Below are 15,147 nucleotides of genomic sequence, written 5' to 3'. Positions count from 1 at the left end.
GTAGACTGTATTGCAAGGACTGAGAGAAGCCTTAGAGAAGGTTATAGACAAATGAGAGAGGAGGCAAGGAAAATGGGACTACAAACAAACGAAACTAAAACAAAATACTTAATTGTTGCCAGAAATAAACAAAAATTGGGAAACAGCCAAAGTTTCACAGTAGACGAAGAAACCTTTGAACAAGTCCATCATTTCAAATATTTGGGTTCAGTAATAACAGAAAGTAATGATATGTCAGTTGAAATTACCTATAGAATAGCTGCTGCAAATAGAACTTATTATAGTATTCAACCACTATTAAAATCGAATTTGATTTCGATAAAAAGTAAAATCCAGCTATATAAAGTAATCCTCAAACCTGTGCTTTTGTACGGCTGCGAAACATGGACAATGATCCAGAGAGATCAAAACCAATTACAAATATGGGAACGAAAAGTATTAAGAAAGATCTTTGGCCCAATTAATGAGAATGGACTTTGGAGAGTGAGGAATAACAAAGAAATAATGGAGAAATTCAATGAAGTGGATATTATTACTGAAATAAAGGTGAGAAGACTGAGATGGCTAGGACATGTTCAGCGAATGGGAGATAATAGAGCCGTAAAAAAGGTCTTCATGTCTGGATCAGGTGGATCTAGGTCCAGAGGATGACCGAAAAGGAGATGGCTTGACGATGTGGAGGATGATTTAAAGAAAATGAGAGTAAAGAACTGGAGGAGCAAGACACAGAATCGAGAAGAATGGAAAGCTATCCTGAGACAGGCCCAGGTCCTAAATGGACTGTAATGCCAAGGAGTAGTAGTAGTTTATTACTTAAAAGTTTACATTATATAAAAATTTAAATATATATATATATGTAAGTTAGTGTGATCTTTGGCATTGCATTTCATTAGCCAGTTCTCCATAATTAGGAGAATATGATGATATTCCAGTTTAAACTATTAAACTGGAATGAACAACTTCGAATATGCATCTACTTTTATATTGTATGCATTTAATACTCGTCATGCGTCATTAACGCATGCATCATATAGCATGCCGTGAATTATTGCGTGATTATTTCAAACTATATGGCACACGGTTGAACAGTGGCGGGCACACACAAATTGGTTGACGGGCTCCCTGGTGCCCGTGGGCATAGGGTTGGGAACCCCTGCTCCAGATAATGACCTTAAGGTTGAAATGGTGGGATGTTAAAATAATAATTCTTAACACGGTCTCCATGATTTTGTCAATATGAATTTATGAAGATTAAGAATCTGCACCATTTTGATTGATGGATTGTTATCAGCTTCATTTAAAATTATATTGAATTTTTTTTTTATCATGTAGCAGTTATCACCTCATGATAGCTTATATGCAAATTAGGCATTCTCTTGAAGCTATTTTTCTGCATTAAATCACATAATGAATTAATATGAGAAAATTATGGTGGGAACATACAAACTTCGGTATATACTTCCTTGAATCACATGACCTAGATCTGGAATATATAATCATTATTTAACCCATGTTATATGATTTTTTGACTCACATGATCTAGTTGTGGAATATAATAGTTAATTAACCCACTCTTCATTACCACATGATAGTATGTATTTATTTAATACAGCTAGCATGTTTGTTCAAAACTTATTTGTCCTCTTTAGGTAAATTAACATGCAGAAAAATGCAAGAATGCTTGGAGAAAGACATTTATCACCTTTACTCCTAACTTCTGAGACATGCATTCTTATGACTGAGTTTTTAAAGTTATGCTGTCATGTGGTAACCAAGGGTGAGTTAATTGAATACTGTATCTTGGTTTTTGAAATGAAAGAATTAATTTTGTCAATTCACAATTAATGTAAAAAGTTTTTATTTGATGCTATTTTATAATTTATAACAGTAATATGTTCTGAATGCTTTCAACAGAAAATCAGGTTTGAAAATCAGAATATCTCATAAGCTTTGATTTCACTGCTTTTAAGAATTAATAAAGGAATGTTGTTGATGTAATGTTTTCTGCATAATTTCAGGGTATACCAGGTTCAGAAGGAACCACTGGACCTAAAGGTAAGGAGGTAAGTCCAGATTTTCACAGTGTGTTGATTACTGCTTAAGTATTAGGTATAATCGAATTTAGATAATATTTTTGATTATCTTGTGCAAAATTTATAAGTATTTTGCGAAAGACATCAAAAAACATTATCTCAAAAAAATCATTTTGTCCATCTATCCATCCATCCATATACATGTCATTCCAGGACCTCTGGTCAGATGTATTTTATTGAAATTTGGTATTTGGAATCCTTACAAAAATTTATCAAGCTATTCCACTTTTTATTTGATCAGGCCATTTGCAGGAATAGAAAAGGGGAAGAATTTGTTGAAGTTGCATATTCAGTAGCTCTGCTGTGACTGGATGGAATTTAACAAAATTTTGAATTTCGGATGCACGTAAGGGGGATGTCCACATGATTTAATTTTGGTTTCGATAATATTTTTTTAAGGCAAAAATTATCAAAATTATTTTAAACTGGCTGGATGAAATTTAATGAATTTAGTGTTTATGATCTATATCCAAATTAGTCTATGTGTTTTGATTAATTTTGGTTCTAGTGTAAGCCAAAATGGATTGAGGTGTTATAAATATTATTGTGGACCTCCATGGAGTGAGAAGACTCATTATGGGAGGCTCATCTTAGACATCACAAAGTCTATCATACGATTCCTCAAACCCATTCACTGTCTGCACATTGACCACTATTAGGCAATGAAATGCATGGTTCAACCACCCTCCAAAAAAAAAAAAAAAAACCCTCTGACCCTACTTTTTGTCATAGTTCCTTCCCCTTGTTATACTATATGAAAAATCTCCCCATTATCAATGTTTTGTATATTACCTATTAACAATTTAAAAGGTTCACTCATGTCACCCCTTCATCTTCCATCCACCAAACTCTATAGTTTGCATGCCCTCAGCCTATTCTCATAACAAACATTGTACAGCTTTGATATAATTTTTGTTATCTGCCTCTGTTCTCTCTCTCTCTCTCCAGGTTTAATTTATTCTATTCAAATCCTCATGACCAGATCTGAGTACAGTAATACAGATGTGGTCTGATCAGGGCTTTTAACAACGGATTCACCACTTTTCTATTTCTGCTAGTCACTGTTGCTAGTCTCTGCTACTCACTATTGCAACAATCGTTAGGGATATCTTCACCACTTTTGCAATATGTCTCCTAAACTTCAAATTTTTATCAGTCACCACCTCAAGATCATCCAGTCCTACTGACATATTCATTTCCTGACTATGTTGTATTTGAAACATATTCTTCTTGTGCCTTTTTAATACACTTGTCACATTTTTATGAAAGTTCCACCACTACATAAAGTTCTTTGAATAAATAAATTTATTCCAGATATCCTGATAGTTTTGTGAAAACAACCGAAATATCAACAATTCAGAAATATCAAAAATTCAAGTCTGAACACTTTTAAACTCTATATCTGATATAATCCTTCTATGGCATAATAGTGAAGTGGTTACTTTTATCACTTAGATATGTAACAAAATTGGCTAAAGAAAGAATTTATAAACAATTCAAACTGCAGTGCAGACCCTGGAAAAATGAATTTTTAATGTTTTATTCTACTTTTACATTAATACTGGAGACATATAAAACTCTCAACATATAATTTGCTTACTTCATATCACTTGTAAGTCCAAAAAACTGAAAAAGTAAGAAAATTACATGTTGAGAATTTTTACACATTACCATAAATTAAAGATGCCAAGAAATTATATTCTTGGTTTCATCCTTTATCCAAGTGCAAGCAAAGTTTGCACATGAAGTAACTTCATGACTGGGCTACTTGTGTATAGAGACTAATGATTCACATTAGTTGCCTTAGTATCCCATAACGCAACACCCATATCCACAATGTTATACATGTGTGCACAATACGTAATTATTGTGCACACATGTATAACATGTGGGCCCTTTCCATAATACTATGCATTATGGGAAGAGCCACTACCCAGACTGTTTTGACCTTTGTAAAGGTGAAAGGGGGGTCTCCAAACACTCTGGCTATCCCTCAGATCACCCAACAGTGAGGGACCCAAAGGATCATTTAACTCAGCAGTGGTTCCACTCAGTGACAGGCCCACCCTGCTACAGAGAAGAACTCTCAGCAGTGGCTCTGTCCAATGGCAAGCCCATCCCACCACCAAGTAGAACTGCTCATAACCCAGGGAAAAGCAGCCACAAGATGACCTCAGCAGACTTCGTACATCTTGTTTATGTGTGGGGAGGTCTCCAAAAACTTGGGCAATCCCTCAGATTGGCCAACAATGAGTGACCTGAATGAACTTTTAACTCATTGGTGGTCCTGCTCGGTGGTAGGGTGAGCCTGTCACTGAGCAGAACTGCTCATATTACAGGGAAGAAGCATCTGCATAAGAGTCAGCCTCAATAGTAACCATTCCAGCAGACCAAATCCTCAGATACTTAGCAGCACTCTCAAAGCAAAAACCTTAAGAGAGCAAAAACTCTCATCCAGGATAACAAGACTTCCCACCTCAGCAGAGAACCACATCAGTGGGATCCAGATCCAGAGCCACTGCTGAGGGTTTTCTCTGTGGCAGAGTGGGCCTGTCACTGAGTGGAACCACTGCTGAGTTAAATGATCCTTTAGGTCACTCACTGTTGGATGATTTGAGGGATTGCCCGAGTTTTTGTAGCCCCCCTTTCATCTTTACAAAGGTCAAAACCTGTCTGGGTAGTGTCCCTTCCCATAATGCAAAGCATTATACATGTCCTTAAGGATATATGCATTACATCATGCAATACTAAGGCAGTTGATGTGAGGTCATTAACCTCTATATACAAGTAACCCAGTCATGAAGTTACTTAATGCACAAACTTTGTTTGCTTACACTTGAATAAAGGATGAAACCAAGAATATATTTTCTTGGCATCTTTAGTTTATAGTATAACCAAGTGAAAAAATCGTTCAACATTTGTGTAATCTAGGTGTCAGAGGGCCCCTTCACACTATGTCCCTCTTCTGAATGGAGGTGTGGATTGATTGTCATTATTTCATCTATTACACACTTATATGTTCAAAGCTAGTTTAATAAATACCTTTGTGTATTTATTAAAAAATTTCTATCTAGCTGCATCTTCTGAGTGGGAAGTATGCTATTTCAGCCATATCATCAGGAACAGGGTATTCGCCAAGGTTCTGTCTTAACTGTGACACTCTTAATCACTGAACAGCTTCCTCTCACTGTAGGCAATGCAGTGTATGTTGATGACTTCACAATTTACTGTCACTCTTTTAACATGAAGGTAACTGAAAGACAACTTCAGGAAGCAATTGATCCTATCTCTCCATGGGCTCTTAGGAATGCATTCAGGTTTTCAGCAGAAAAACATGTTTGTGTATACTGCCAAAAAACACACTCTTTGACCATATTCTCAGTTAAGAATGGGACATACTATTATTACAGTAGCCAATAATTTGGCTGCTAGAATCTAAAAACAGGCTAACTTCTTGGGACTCATCATCTGTGACAGAAAACTTACATTCTTTGCACACGTTTATCAACTAAGAGACAAGTGCAAGAGAGCATTGAATTTCCTTTGCACTCTGTTCTCTACTGAATGGCAAACAGACTGATCTTCATTGCTTCATCTATCATGCACTTATATGTTCAATGCTTTATTGTGAGTCTGAAGTGTATGGTTCTGCAAGGCACAGTTGATTGCGACTGCTGGATCCCATCCATCATCAGGATATATAGATAGCTACTGGTGCCTTTCATACCACCCATTGAAAGTCTTTATGTTGAAGCAAAGAAACCAGTTCTATCACTTAGACAGAAACAGTTTTCTCTTAACTCTGTCCTAAAATTAAGTCTCTTCCAGAGCACCCTACATAGATTAGTATCTTTTCTCTGTATTGGGAAGCTCAATTTCACACACTTCAGGCCACTATACATCCCTTTGGTATGTGTGTTAAAGAGATTATGCAAGCTATTGCCATGAATGTCAAAACATTACCTGCACCGCACATAACATTTCTTCATGGCAGGTTTGCACTCCACTCTGCAACTTCTCACTTTTTTAACTACAGAAGTCTCATATTCCATCATCTGTCTATCTGCAATTGTTTGATGCACACAGAGCAGCCCACTTTGGTTTCTTGCCCAATATTTCTTGCCTAATAACATTTCTTCATGGCAGGTTTGCACTCCACTCTGCAACTTCTCACTTTTTTAACTACAGAAGTCTCATATTCCATCATCTGTCTATCTGCAATTGTTTGATGCACACAGAGCAGCCCACTTTGGTTTCTTGCCCATCTATGCCAGTGGGAGGCTTCTGTTTACTGTGTGCTGTTGTGATTGCAGTAATTATACAGCAGAGTCGCATGCTATTCAGCTTGACTTGTTTATATAAAAGAAACTGCTAGAATTGTGCAATTTATATAGATTCATTGAGTTCTTTACAGGCTGTCTCCTCTCCTATATATAATCCACATCCAGCTTTGCAATGTTTTGCATCTGTTGTACAAAATGAAGACCCTTAATTGTGATCTTTGGTTGTGCATGATTCCAAGCCACATTGGATTTAAGGGAATGTGACTGCAGATGCATCTGCTATATCAGATCATACTTTTTTGAAGTATTGTTTGATATTCTCATATAAGACTGGCCATTTATAAGATCAAAGCTAATTATCCAATGGCATTCATCATAGCAGGAAGCACCAACAAACAAATTGCACTAGATTAAACCTGAAATTAAGCATTGGCTGTCTAATCAATGTAGAAACAGAATAGAGAAAGTTGTTCTCAGATTCTCCATAGGTCATAGTCATCTTCCACATTCTTATTTACTGAGGGCTGATGACTCTCCTTAAGTGCAAAAAATGCCTCACATGTCTCACCATTTCTCATATTCTAGTGGAGTGCCATCACTTCACATGAGAAAGGAATAAAATTTTTACTTATCTGGCCAAGCCATATACACACAGGCAAATATCAGATGCAGACAAATTGCATGTGTTTTTTTTTTAACATTTTACAAAGAATTAATTTATACAAACACATTTAACTATAAATTCTATTTATATGTAGATACTGCATTGCTTAAGCTAATATTTTGTTCATAACATATTATTTATTAATTTATCTTTTATGACTATTTATTAATACCTTGTGTACTGCTGTAACCTTTGATATGGAGCAATATGACAATGTCCTTTCACCTACAAACTATAAATCGATTAACCCAACCTTTCTTCAAATGTTGACACACTCTCTCTCTCTCTCTCTCTCTCTCTCTCTCTATATATATATATATATATAGAAAATTTTACATACTACAGTGTTTCATTCTTTTTGTTGTTGGACAGTATTAGTATAGTACCTTCAGTCAAACATAATACCTTTTGCATGATGTCTGTATGACAAGGACAAAAATACTAAATTTGTAAATAATTTTTTACTCTAGTTTTATGGTATAATTTTAGTACATGACTAGTTTAAGCCATAAGTTTCATTTAATATCTAGTGATAGTCTCATATCTTTTTGTAGTTGGTACAAATTAGTCTATCCCAGTCTGTAATCTGTACCTTGTGAGATGTATGAATATGTAATATACAAATAAGAGTAAACAGTGCATGTACCTGAAACTGTTTCTAATTGTGTACTATATTTGAATTTATTTCCAAAAAACAATTATTTCTATTTTCTAGGGTCCTCCTGGACAACCTGGACAACCTGGTCAGTTGGGTCCAATTGGGCCTGTTGTAAGTTACACAAATATTATCTTAAATTTTCTAGAAATGAACATGTTCTATTTCAGTTTTATATATTAAATATTATAAAATATTAATACTCAGGAAAAAAATGGCTAGGTATGTATTAGGTTATAATTCAGTGAGTGACAGAATCATTTCTCTCAGAGTGAGTGGACATCCAATGATTATGACCATCATTCAGGTTTATGCACCCACTACAGAGGCACCAGAAGAAGACATTGAAGAATTTTATGGCAAGTGATAGATGCAACACCAAAGAGAGATTTATGGCTATTTATCGGAGATTGGGATGCAAAAGTGGGAGAGACCGAGGAACAAGGAATAACAGGTCATTTTGGTTTTAGGTATTCGTAACACTGCAGGGAAGAGACTAGTTGAGTTTTGTGCAGAGGATACTTTGTTTGTTGCTAACACCCGCTTTAAACAGCACAAAAGAAGACTGTACTCATGGATATCACCCGATGGACTATACAGAAATCAAATTGACTATATACCTGGACAAAGAAGATGGAGAAGTGCAATTCAGTCTGTCAAGACTTTTCCAGGTGAAGACTGTGGAACAGACCATGAATTATTAGTGGCCACGATACATGTGAAATTATGGAAACTGAAAACAACACAAATGTCAATCAGATATGATCTTGGAAACATGCCAGCTGAATACAATATTAGTATACAGAACGGATTCAACACACTCAATTTGTGTGAAAGAGAACCAGATGACTATAGGAAGAGATTAAAGATATAAATAAAACCGAAGCAAAGAAGAATATTCCAACAGTTTGTAAGAAGAAGTTTAAATGTTTCTCAGAAGATCCCATCAAAACTGCTCTGGAAAGGAGGAAAATGAAGGTCACAAGAAATTCGCAGGAAGTACGGCATTTGAATGCAGAATTTCAACAACAAGCCAGAAGAGACAAGGAGAAATGCTTTAACCAGGAATGCCAACAAATAGAAGACCAAAACAAGAAAGGAAAAACAAGAAATCTTTTCAAAAAGATCAGAGAACTAAAAGGGAAGTTTAGTGCCAAGGTGACAGTATTGAAAAGTAAACACAAAGGATATCTTACAGAAGCTGCAGACATCAAAGAAAGATGGAAAGATCCAAAATTACTGAGAAATTTGAAGAGCAGGATTATACACAGAAGCCAGTACCACTGAAGAGTGAAGTGAGGTGGGCACTGCAACAGCTATCCGGTAAGAAAGCACCAGGAGGAGACGGAATACCTGTTGAGCTGCTCAAAGAGAGGAGAAGAGGCAGTTAAAATTTGCTGACAGCTCTATGTCAGTAAATTTGGATCCCAACTACATGGCCTAGGGAATGGAAAAAAAATCAGTTTATATACCTTTATTAAAGAGAGGTTAAGCAAGAGCAGTGCCATACCCAGGGAGGGGGACAAGGAGCCCTGTCCCCCCCCCCCACACACCCCAAAAGAAAAAGGAAATAGACACTAGAAAATTTTACAAAAATCTTTTCCTAATTAAAATTCATTTTTTTATTTATGTTGTGTCTTCTATTTCTATACTACTTATCATGTATTGGGATTCACTGCAGATGCTCAGTCATAGGTCATATGCAATGTGTAGTGTGTATTCGTAAATCGTCTACTCAACTCCCCTCCCCCCGATTAAATCCTAAGTGCACCACTGTGCAAGAGAGTGCGAAAATGACAGAACTATAGCACTGATTTCTCATACAAGTAAAGTCTTACTTAAGATCATTCAGAAAAGACTGGAACCATTCATGAAGAGAGAAATGCCAGATGAACAGGCAGGATTTCGAAAAGGCATAGGAACAAGAGATGAAATTGCTAATGTGAGATGGATAATAGAAAGAGCACAGCAATATCAAAAGAATGTCTACCTTTGTTTCCTTGACTATAGCAAGGCTTTTGACTCTGTAGATCATGTGAAACTGTGTAATGCGTTAAGAACAATGGAAGTACCAGAGCATTTTATTATCCTTCTGAGGAATCTTTATTATGAACAAGAAGCTGCTGTCCGAACAGATGTTGGAGAAACTGAGTATTTCACAATAGGTAAAGGAGTGTGACAAGGATGTATTTTATCTCCATACCTGTTTAACTTGTACAGCGAATACGTTTTAAGAATGGCGGGGCTGGAGGAATGCAAATGCACCTTGCTAGCAGAATGCAAAGAAGATTTGGAGGAACTTATTATGAAAGTTAAAGAAGAAAGTGCTAAATATGGTCTTAAACTTAACCTCAAAAAGACAAAAGTTATGGCAACATGTGAACTTAATGATTTTGAAGTAGATGGAAAGAAAATGGAAGAGTTAACAATTTTGTGCTCCTAGGATTCCGAATTAATAAAGACGGTTATTGTACTAAAGAAGTTAGAAGAAGATTATTACTCGGAAAGAAAGCAATGACAAATTTAAGCAAGATCTTTAAAGATAAAGATCTTTAAAGGCAAGGGGCTACTACCCAGACCGGTTTCGACCTTTATTGAGGTCTCATCAGTGGGAGCCAGGCTAAGAAATACTAAGTTTTAAGTAAGACAGAGCTTATAAATATTTTACCAACACAAGTTACCCTAAGGTGCTTTGACCTTATTAAATAAAAATCTCAGGATGAGAGATAGATGTAGAATGTTTTTTACCTTGGGTATAATATTTGTTAAAGATACCAAGTTATTTTAAATATAAGTTTTTAAATTAAAAAAAAAAATTTTAATTTTTTTTTTAAATTTAAATTTAAGACCTCAATAAAGGTCAAAACCGGTCTGGGTAGTGGCACCCTTGCCTTTAATACATAGCATCATACATCTCCTCCAGGAGATGTGCTTTGCATTAAGGGTAAATATTAAGAATAGTGATCAGAGCTTATTCTACCTTTACCACAAATTGCCTTGGACTTGTACTACGTGCAGGGTTAGCTAAACTTGCGACACTTGCAGGCGCAAACTTGACTGACTTGTCTGTTTGCTTACTTGGGAAATGGAGTAAAAAACCAGGTTTATATTTAAAATAACTTGGTATCGTTAACATATATTATACCCAAGGTAAAAAACTTTCTAATCTATCTCTCATCCTGAGATTTTTATTTAATAAGGTCAAAGCACCTTATGGTAACTTGTGTTGGTAAAATATTTATAAGCTCTGTATTACTTAAAACTTAGTATTTCTTAGCCTGGCTCCCACTGATGAGACCTCAATAAAGGTCGAAACCGGTCTGGGTAGTGGCCCCCTTGCCTTTAATACATAGCATCATACATCTCCTCCAGGAGATGTGCTTTGCATTAAGGGTAAATATTAAGATTAGTGATCAGAACTTATTCTACTTTTACCACAAGTTGCCTTGGACTTGCACTACGTGCAGGGTCAGCTAGACTTGCAACACTTGCAGGCACAAACTTGACTGATTTGTCTGTTTGCTTACTTGGGAAATGGAGTAAAAAACCAGGTTTATATTTAAAATAACTTGGTATCTTTAACATATATATATATATATATATTTATATGTATTTAATATTTTTAAATTTAAAGACAAGACTAGAAAGTCTGTCCAGACTAATTTATAGGTGCTACTTATCTTATTTAATTTAGTCAAATTTTATTATAAGTTTTTTTTTTTTTTTTTGAACATTTCATATTATATACAAAACAAAACTGCATTGGGGGTTTTGTATATAATATGAAATAGTAAAGTCTTGTGTCAATTTTTTCTAATGAATTTGAAATGTCTTTTAAAATTCTTGGAAATGGAAAGTAAATTTATTTAAAACAGAATTACTGTTATGAAGCTTTGACTGGGACATTTTAGTAGTGGATATGTTTATATTCTTTTGGTATGACCATCACCAGTTGTTTTAATCATCAATAAATATTCACAAATTGATTTTTCATTTTGAAACATTATCATCATTCATTGGATAATTATTAATGTTGCAGATATGTTTTTGCTGTTTTCATTTATAAAAAGTGAGTCTTTAGTGATACTTTAGTTGTACATATTTATGAAAGCGTGATCAGTAGTTATAAGTAACACTAAGAAATGAAGATCACAGAAGAATTGTGTTTTATTATTCTGCAGAATCTCATAGTGACACGCACGCACGCACACGCACACACGCACGCACATACACAGCACAAATTGAATAATGGCATATCATAAATCATTTCTCAGCTCTTGCTATTACAAGCTTATGGGATGAATGGAATGGTTTGTTATTGAGGAAGGGCCGATATAATAGATGTCTGTAAAACACCTCTAAGGAGTCCAAGGAATCATCAATTCCATTTTAATCTACCAACCACACAGATCCACTAACTCCACCACTGGTATCTTTTGTCTGTAAATTAAAATAACATTGGCTGACTCATCTTCAGTTTAAAAAAACCCATAGAAAGATTCCTCACACCATGACGAGAATTGAACTGAAGCCTTTTCAAACAACATACTGCCGTTCTTCGAATTGTGTTATGGAGATACTCTGTAGCACAATTGGAAGAATAACAGTATGTTGTGCTTTATATAAAACAGTAAATGCTGTTTGTTATAGTGAAAGTTGATTGTATTAATATGTATACCTTTTGCTAGTACTCCAGCTTCCAGAGTGTGGAAATGGACTACATAAGTGGGTGGGATAATAATAATAATAATACTGTATGAATAATAAACAGAAGTTTTAGTGTAGTCCTAATTTTATGAAACAAGAAATGTTATCAAACTGGTGATTTATGAAATGGATAATTCTATGAAACAAGTAATTTACTATAATAGTTCATAGTGTAGATTAGGATTGTTGTTGAGCTTCTTTTGATGACTACTGGCTAAAGTTTATATATTGCTATATTCATTGGCCTCATGATAAATACATCTTTCAGGTTAGATAAATCAGTAAATCTGTAGGATAAATTAGCATTAAAATTTTACAAGGCTTGAGGGCACTCGTGTGACAAAAAAGTAGCAGTGGTAAAGAGGACTGCTGCTTCAGATAAGATTTTTGAAATAATTGATAATATAGAAGTGTATATTCATGAGTAAGAGTTGCTATAAAGGTTGTGCACATGTAGTGTTATTAGTGTTTGGGATATTTTGTTTAAATTTATTTACAAACACGTTGATATTAGAGCTTAGCATAGTAACTGGCAAAGGAAAGATGGTGGCAGCTTTGTCCATGCAGGAATTTAAATTCGACTTCAGTCGTTTTTGTGAAATGTGAAGTGTGCTATATGTACTCATTTGATTACATTGATAAATTGTGGATATTTAAGGTGAATGAAAGGAGGGCGTGTGCGAAGTGTGAGCTGAATGAGGACTTGATGAATGCAAATATGTTGATGACAGAAAGTGTTAGTAGTGAGAATGCCACAAGGAGAATGAGTGCTCATCTGATAGAGAAGGATAGTGTAAAAGAACAGTGAAGAAATGTTAAAAAAGTTTTGAAAAAGAGAATGAGCGATCTGAAAAACTTGATCAATGGTAAGTGATGCAAATGTGGTGGAAGGCAACGAAAGTGAGAGAATGAATGAAAGTGGAAGTGTGCCACAAGGTACGAAAGCTCAAAAAATTGAAAGAATATGAATGAGAGTGAAAGTTTGACGCAAGGTTTTTGAAAGTATGAAACTCAAAAGGATGAATGAGAGCGAAAGTGATGCAGGGTTCCAGAGTTCAAAAATTCGAAAGAATGAATGACAATGGAAATGTGATGAAAGATTTGAAAGTTGAGTTGGTTAGGATGAGGCAAGAGATGAAATGGATGCAGAATGAAGTTAAGAAAATTCAGGAAATGTATGGGAGAGCAAAAATGATGAAAACAAATAATGTTGGTATAAAAGAGGTAACGAAAGACCCGCTGGTGATGTTATATGGTGATTCAATTATTAAAGGTGTTCTGTACAAGAGGACGCACAAGGTATGTTTTAGTGGAAGTAGAATGAGTAGAGGAATTGAGGCATTGGATAAGGGAAGTAAGTGAGCAAAAGAGTTGGTAGTTTTAACCGGTACAAATGACTTGACTGCAAACAAAGAACACGTCAGCTTGGATATCTGGAGGTTGCTTAGACGTATAAAAGAGAATAGTGTGATAGGAAAGATAGTAAGCATGTTGCCTAGGTATGACAGTGGTATGTTGAGGTGGAGAACAAGGATTGTGAATGATATTTTAGGAGAAATGTGTGAGGAGAAAGGAGTGCAGTTTCTTAATGTGTGGATTGAGTTTGAAGGACAAACTGAACTGTATAACAGTGATGGACTGCAGTTGAGTGGTTTCGGTGTGAGTCGCTTGGAGAGACTGCTGCTAGAAGGTAGAGAAATGAGTACAGAGAATGAATCTGAAATTATATCAAATGAGTGGTATCAGTAGAACTAGCTGTAGATAAAGGAATGAGCTGCTGTGTTTGTATACAAATGCTAGAAATGTAAGAAACAAGGTTGATGAAAGGTTGCATTAATTGAGTCTGTTCACCCAAAAATTGTTGGAATAAGTGAGACATTTCTTGATGAGGATGACATCCTGAAAGGAATAGAGATGGAAGGGTATGGTGTGTTTCATGAGGATAGAAAGGGTAAAAAGGGAGGGGTGCTATTGATGATAGAGAAAGAGTTATGTCCATACAAAGTAGAGATACAAGTGGGAAATAATGCTAGTGGCTTTGAGGCAGTATGGTCTGAGATAAAGGTGAATAGAATGAAATATTTAGTTGGATGTTGTTATAGACCTGGTAATGTGGATGGTAGTGACTATGAAATGTATAATCAAATTAGCCAAGTGAATAAGAAAAGGGTGATCATTATGGGTAATTTTAATTATGGCAATAGACTGGGATGATGAGATATCAACTGGAAGTAAAATAAATAGTTGAGGGATAACTACCTCAGACAGTATGTAACAGTGGGCACATGAGGATTGAGGGTCTTGGATTTGATCACCTCATCAGAGGATGTAATTATAAATGAGGTGTCCAATCACTCTCCAGTTGGTTAGAGTGACCATGAAGTGATTACCTGGGTGGTTGCCATTAGTGTGAGGACCTCTGTGAGAAAAAGGTAAATGTGGAACTACAATGGTGGTGATTACAAAGAGCTCAGGAGACAGCTTGCAGCTGTAGCATGGAATGAGGAGTTAGCTGGAAAAGAGATCTTCAAGAACTATCTAGAAGCAATGTCTAAATGTATTCCAAGGATCAGAAGGTTAAATAAGGTGGTTGTGATATGGATGAATGAAGAGATTGAGCATGCGATACAGAGAAAAAGGGCTTTACTGAGGCAGCATAAGAGAAGTGGTAATAACCAATTCCATGATGATTACAAAGACAGGCAAGGTGGTGACTTGGTTAAGGGTAGCAAAAGTGAGGTATGA

General features: G+C 35.5%; 1 protein-coding gene across 1 annotated transcript in view; it reads left to right on the top strand.

Annotated features, from left to right (window-relative positions):
- The window catches only part of LOC150098030 (uncharacterized), a 345,561-nt gene that overhangs the window by 267,427 nt on the left and 62,987 nt on the right, over positions 1-15,147 (top strand). Inside the window, exons 14-15 of the mRNA XM_090406662.1 lie at positions 2,019-2,063; positions 7,756-7,809. Coding sequence (XP_090262788.1) covers positions 2,019-2,063; positions 7,756-7,809 — 99 coding nt within the window. The remainder of the gene's footprint in view (positions 1-2,018; positions 2,064-7,755; positions 7,810-15,147) is intronic.

The sequence above is a fragment of the Typopeltis vanoorti genome, chromosome 16 (genome assembly GCF_054136105.1).
Source record: "Typopeltis vanoorti isolate ZY-2024b chromosome 16, IOZ_Tvanoo_1.0, whole genome shotgun sequence".
NCBI classification, from domain to species: domain Eukaryota; kingdom Metazoa; phylum Arthropoda; class Arachnida; order Uropygi; family Thelyphonidae; genus Typopeltis; species Typopeltis vanoorti.
Note: the sequence above shows the minus strand (reverse complement) of the source record. Positions and strands in the feature narration are given on the sequence as shown.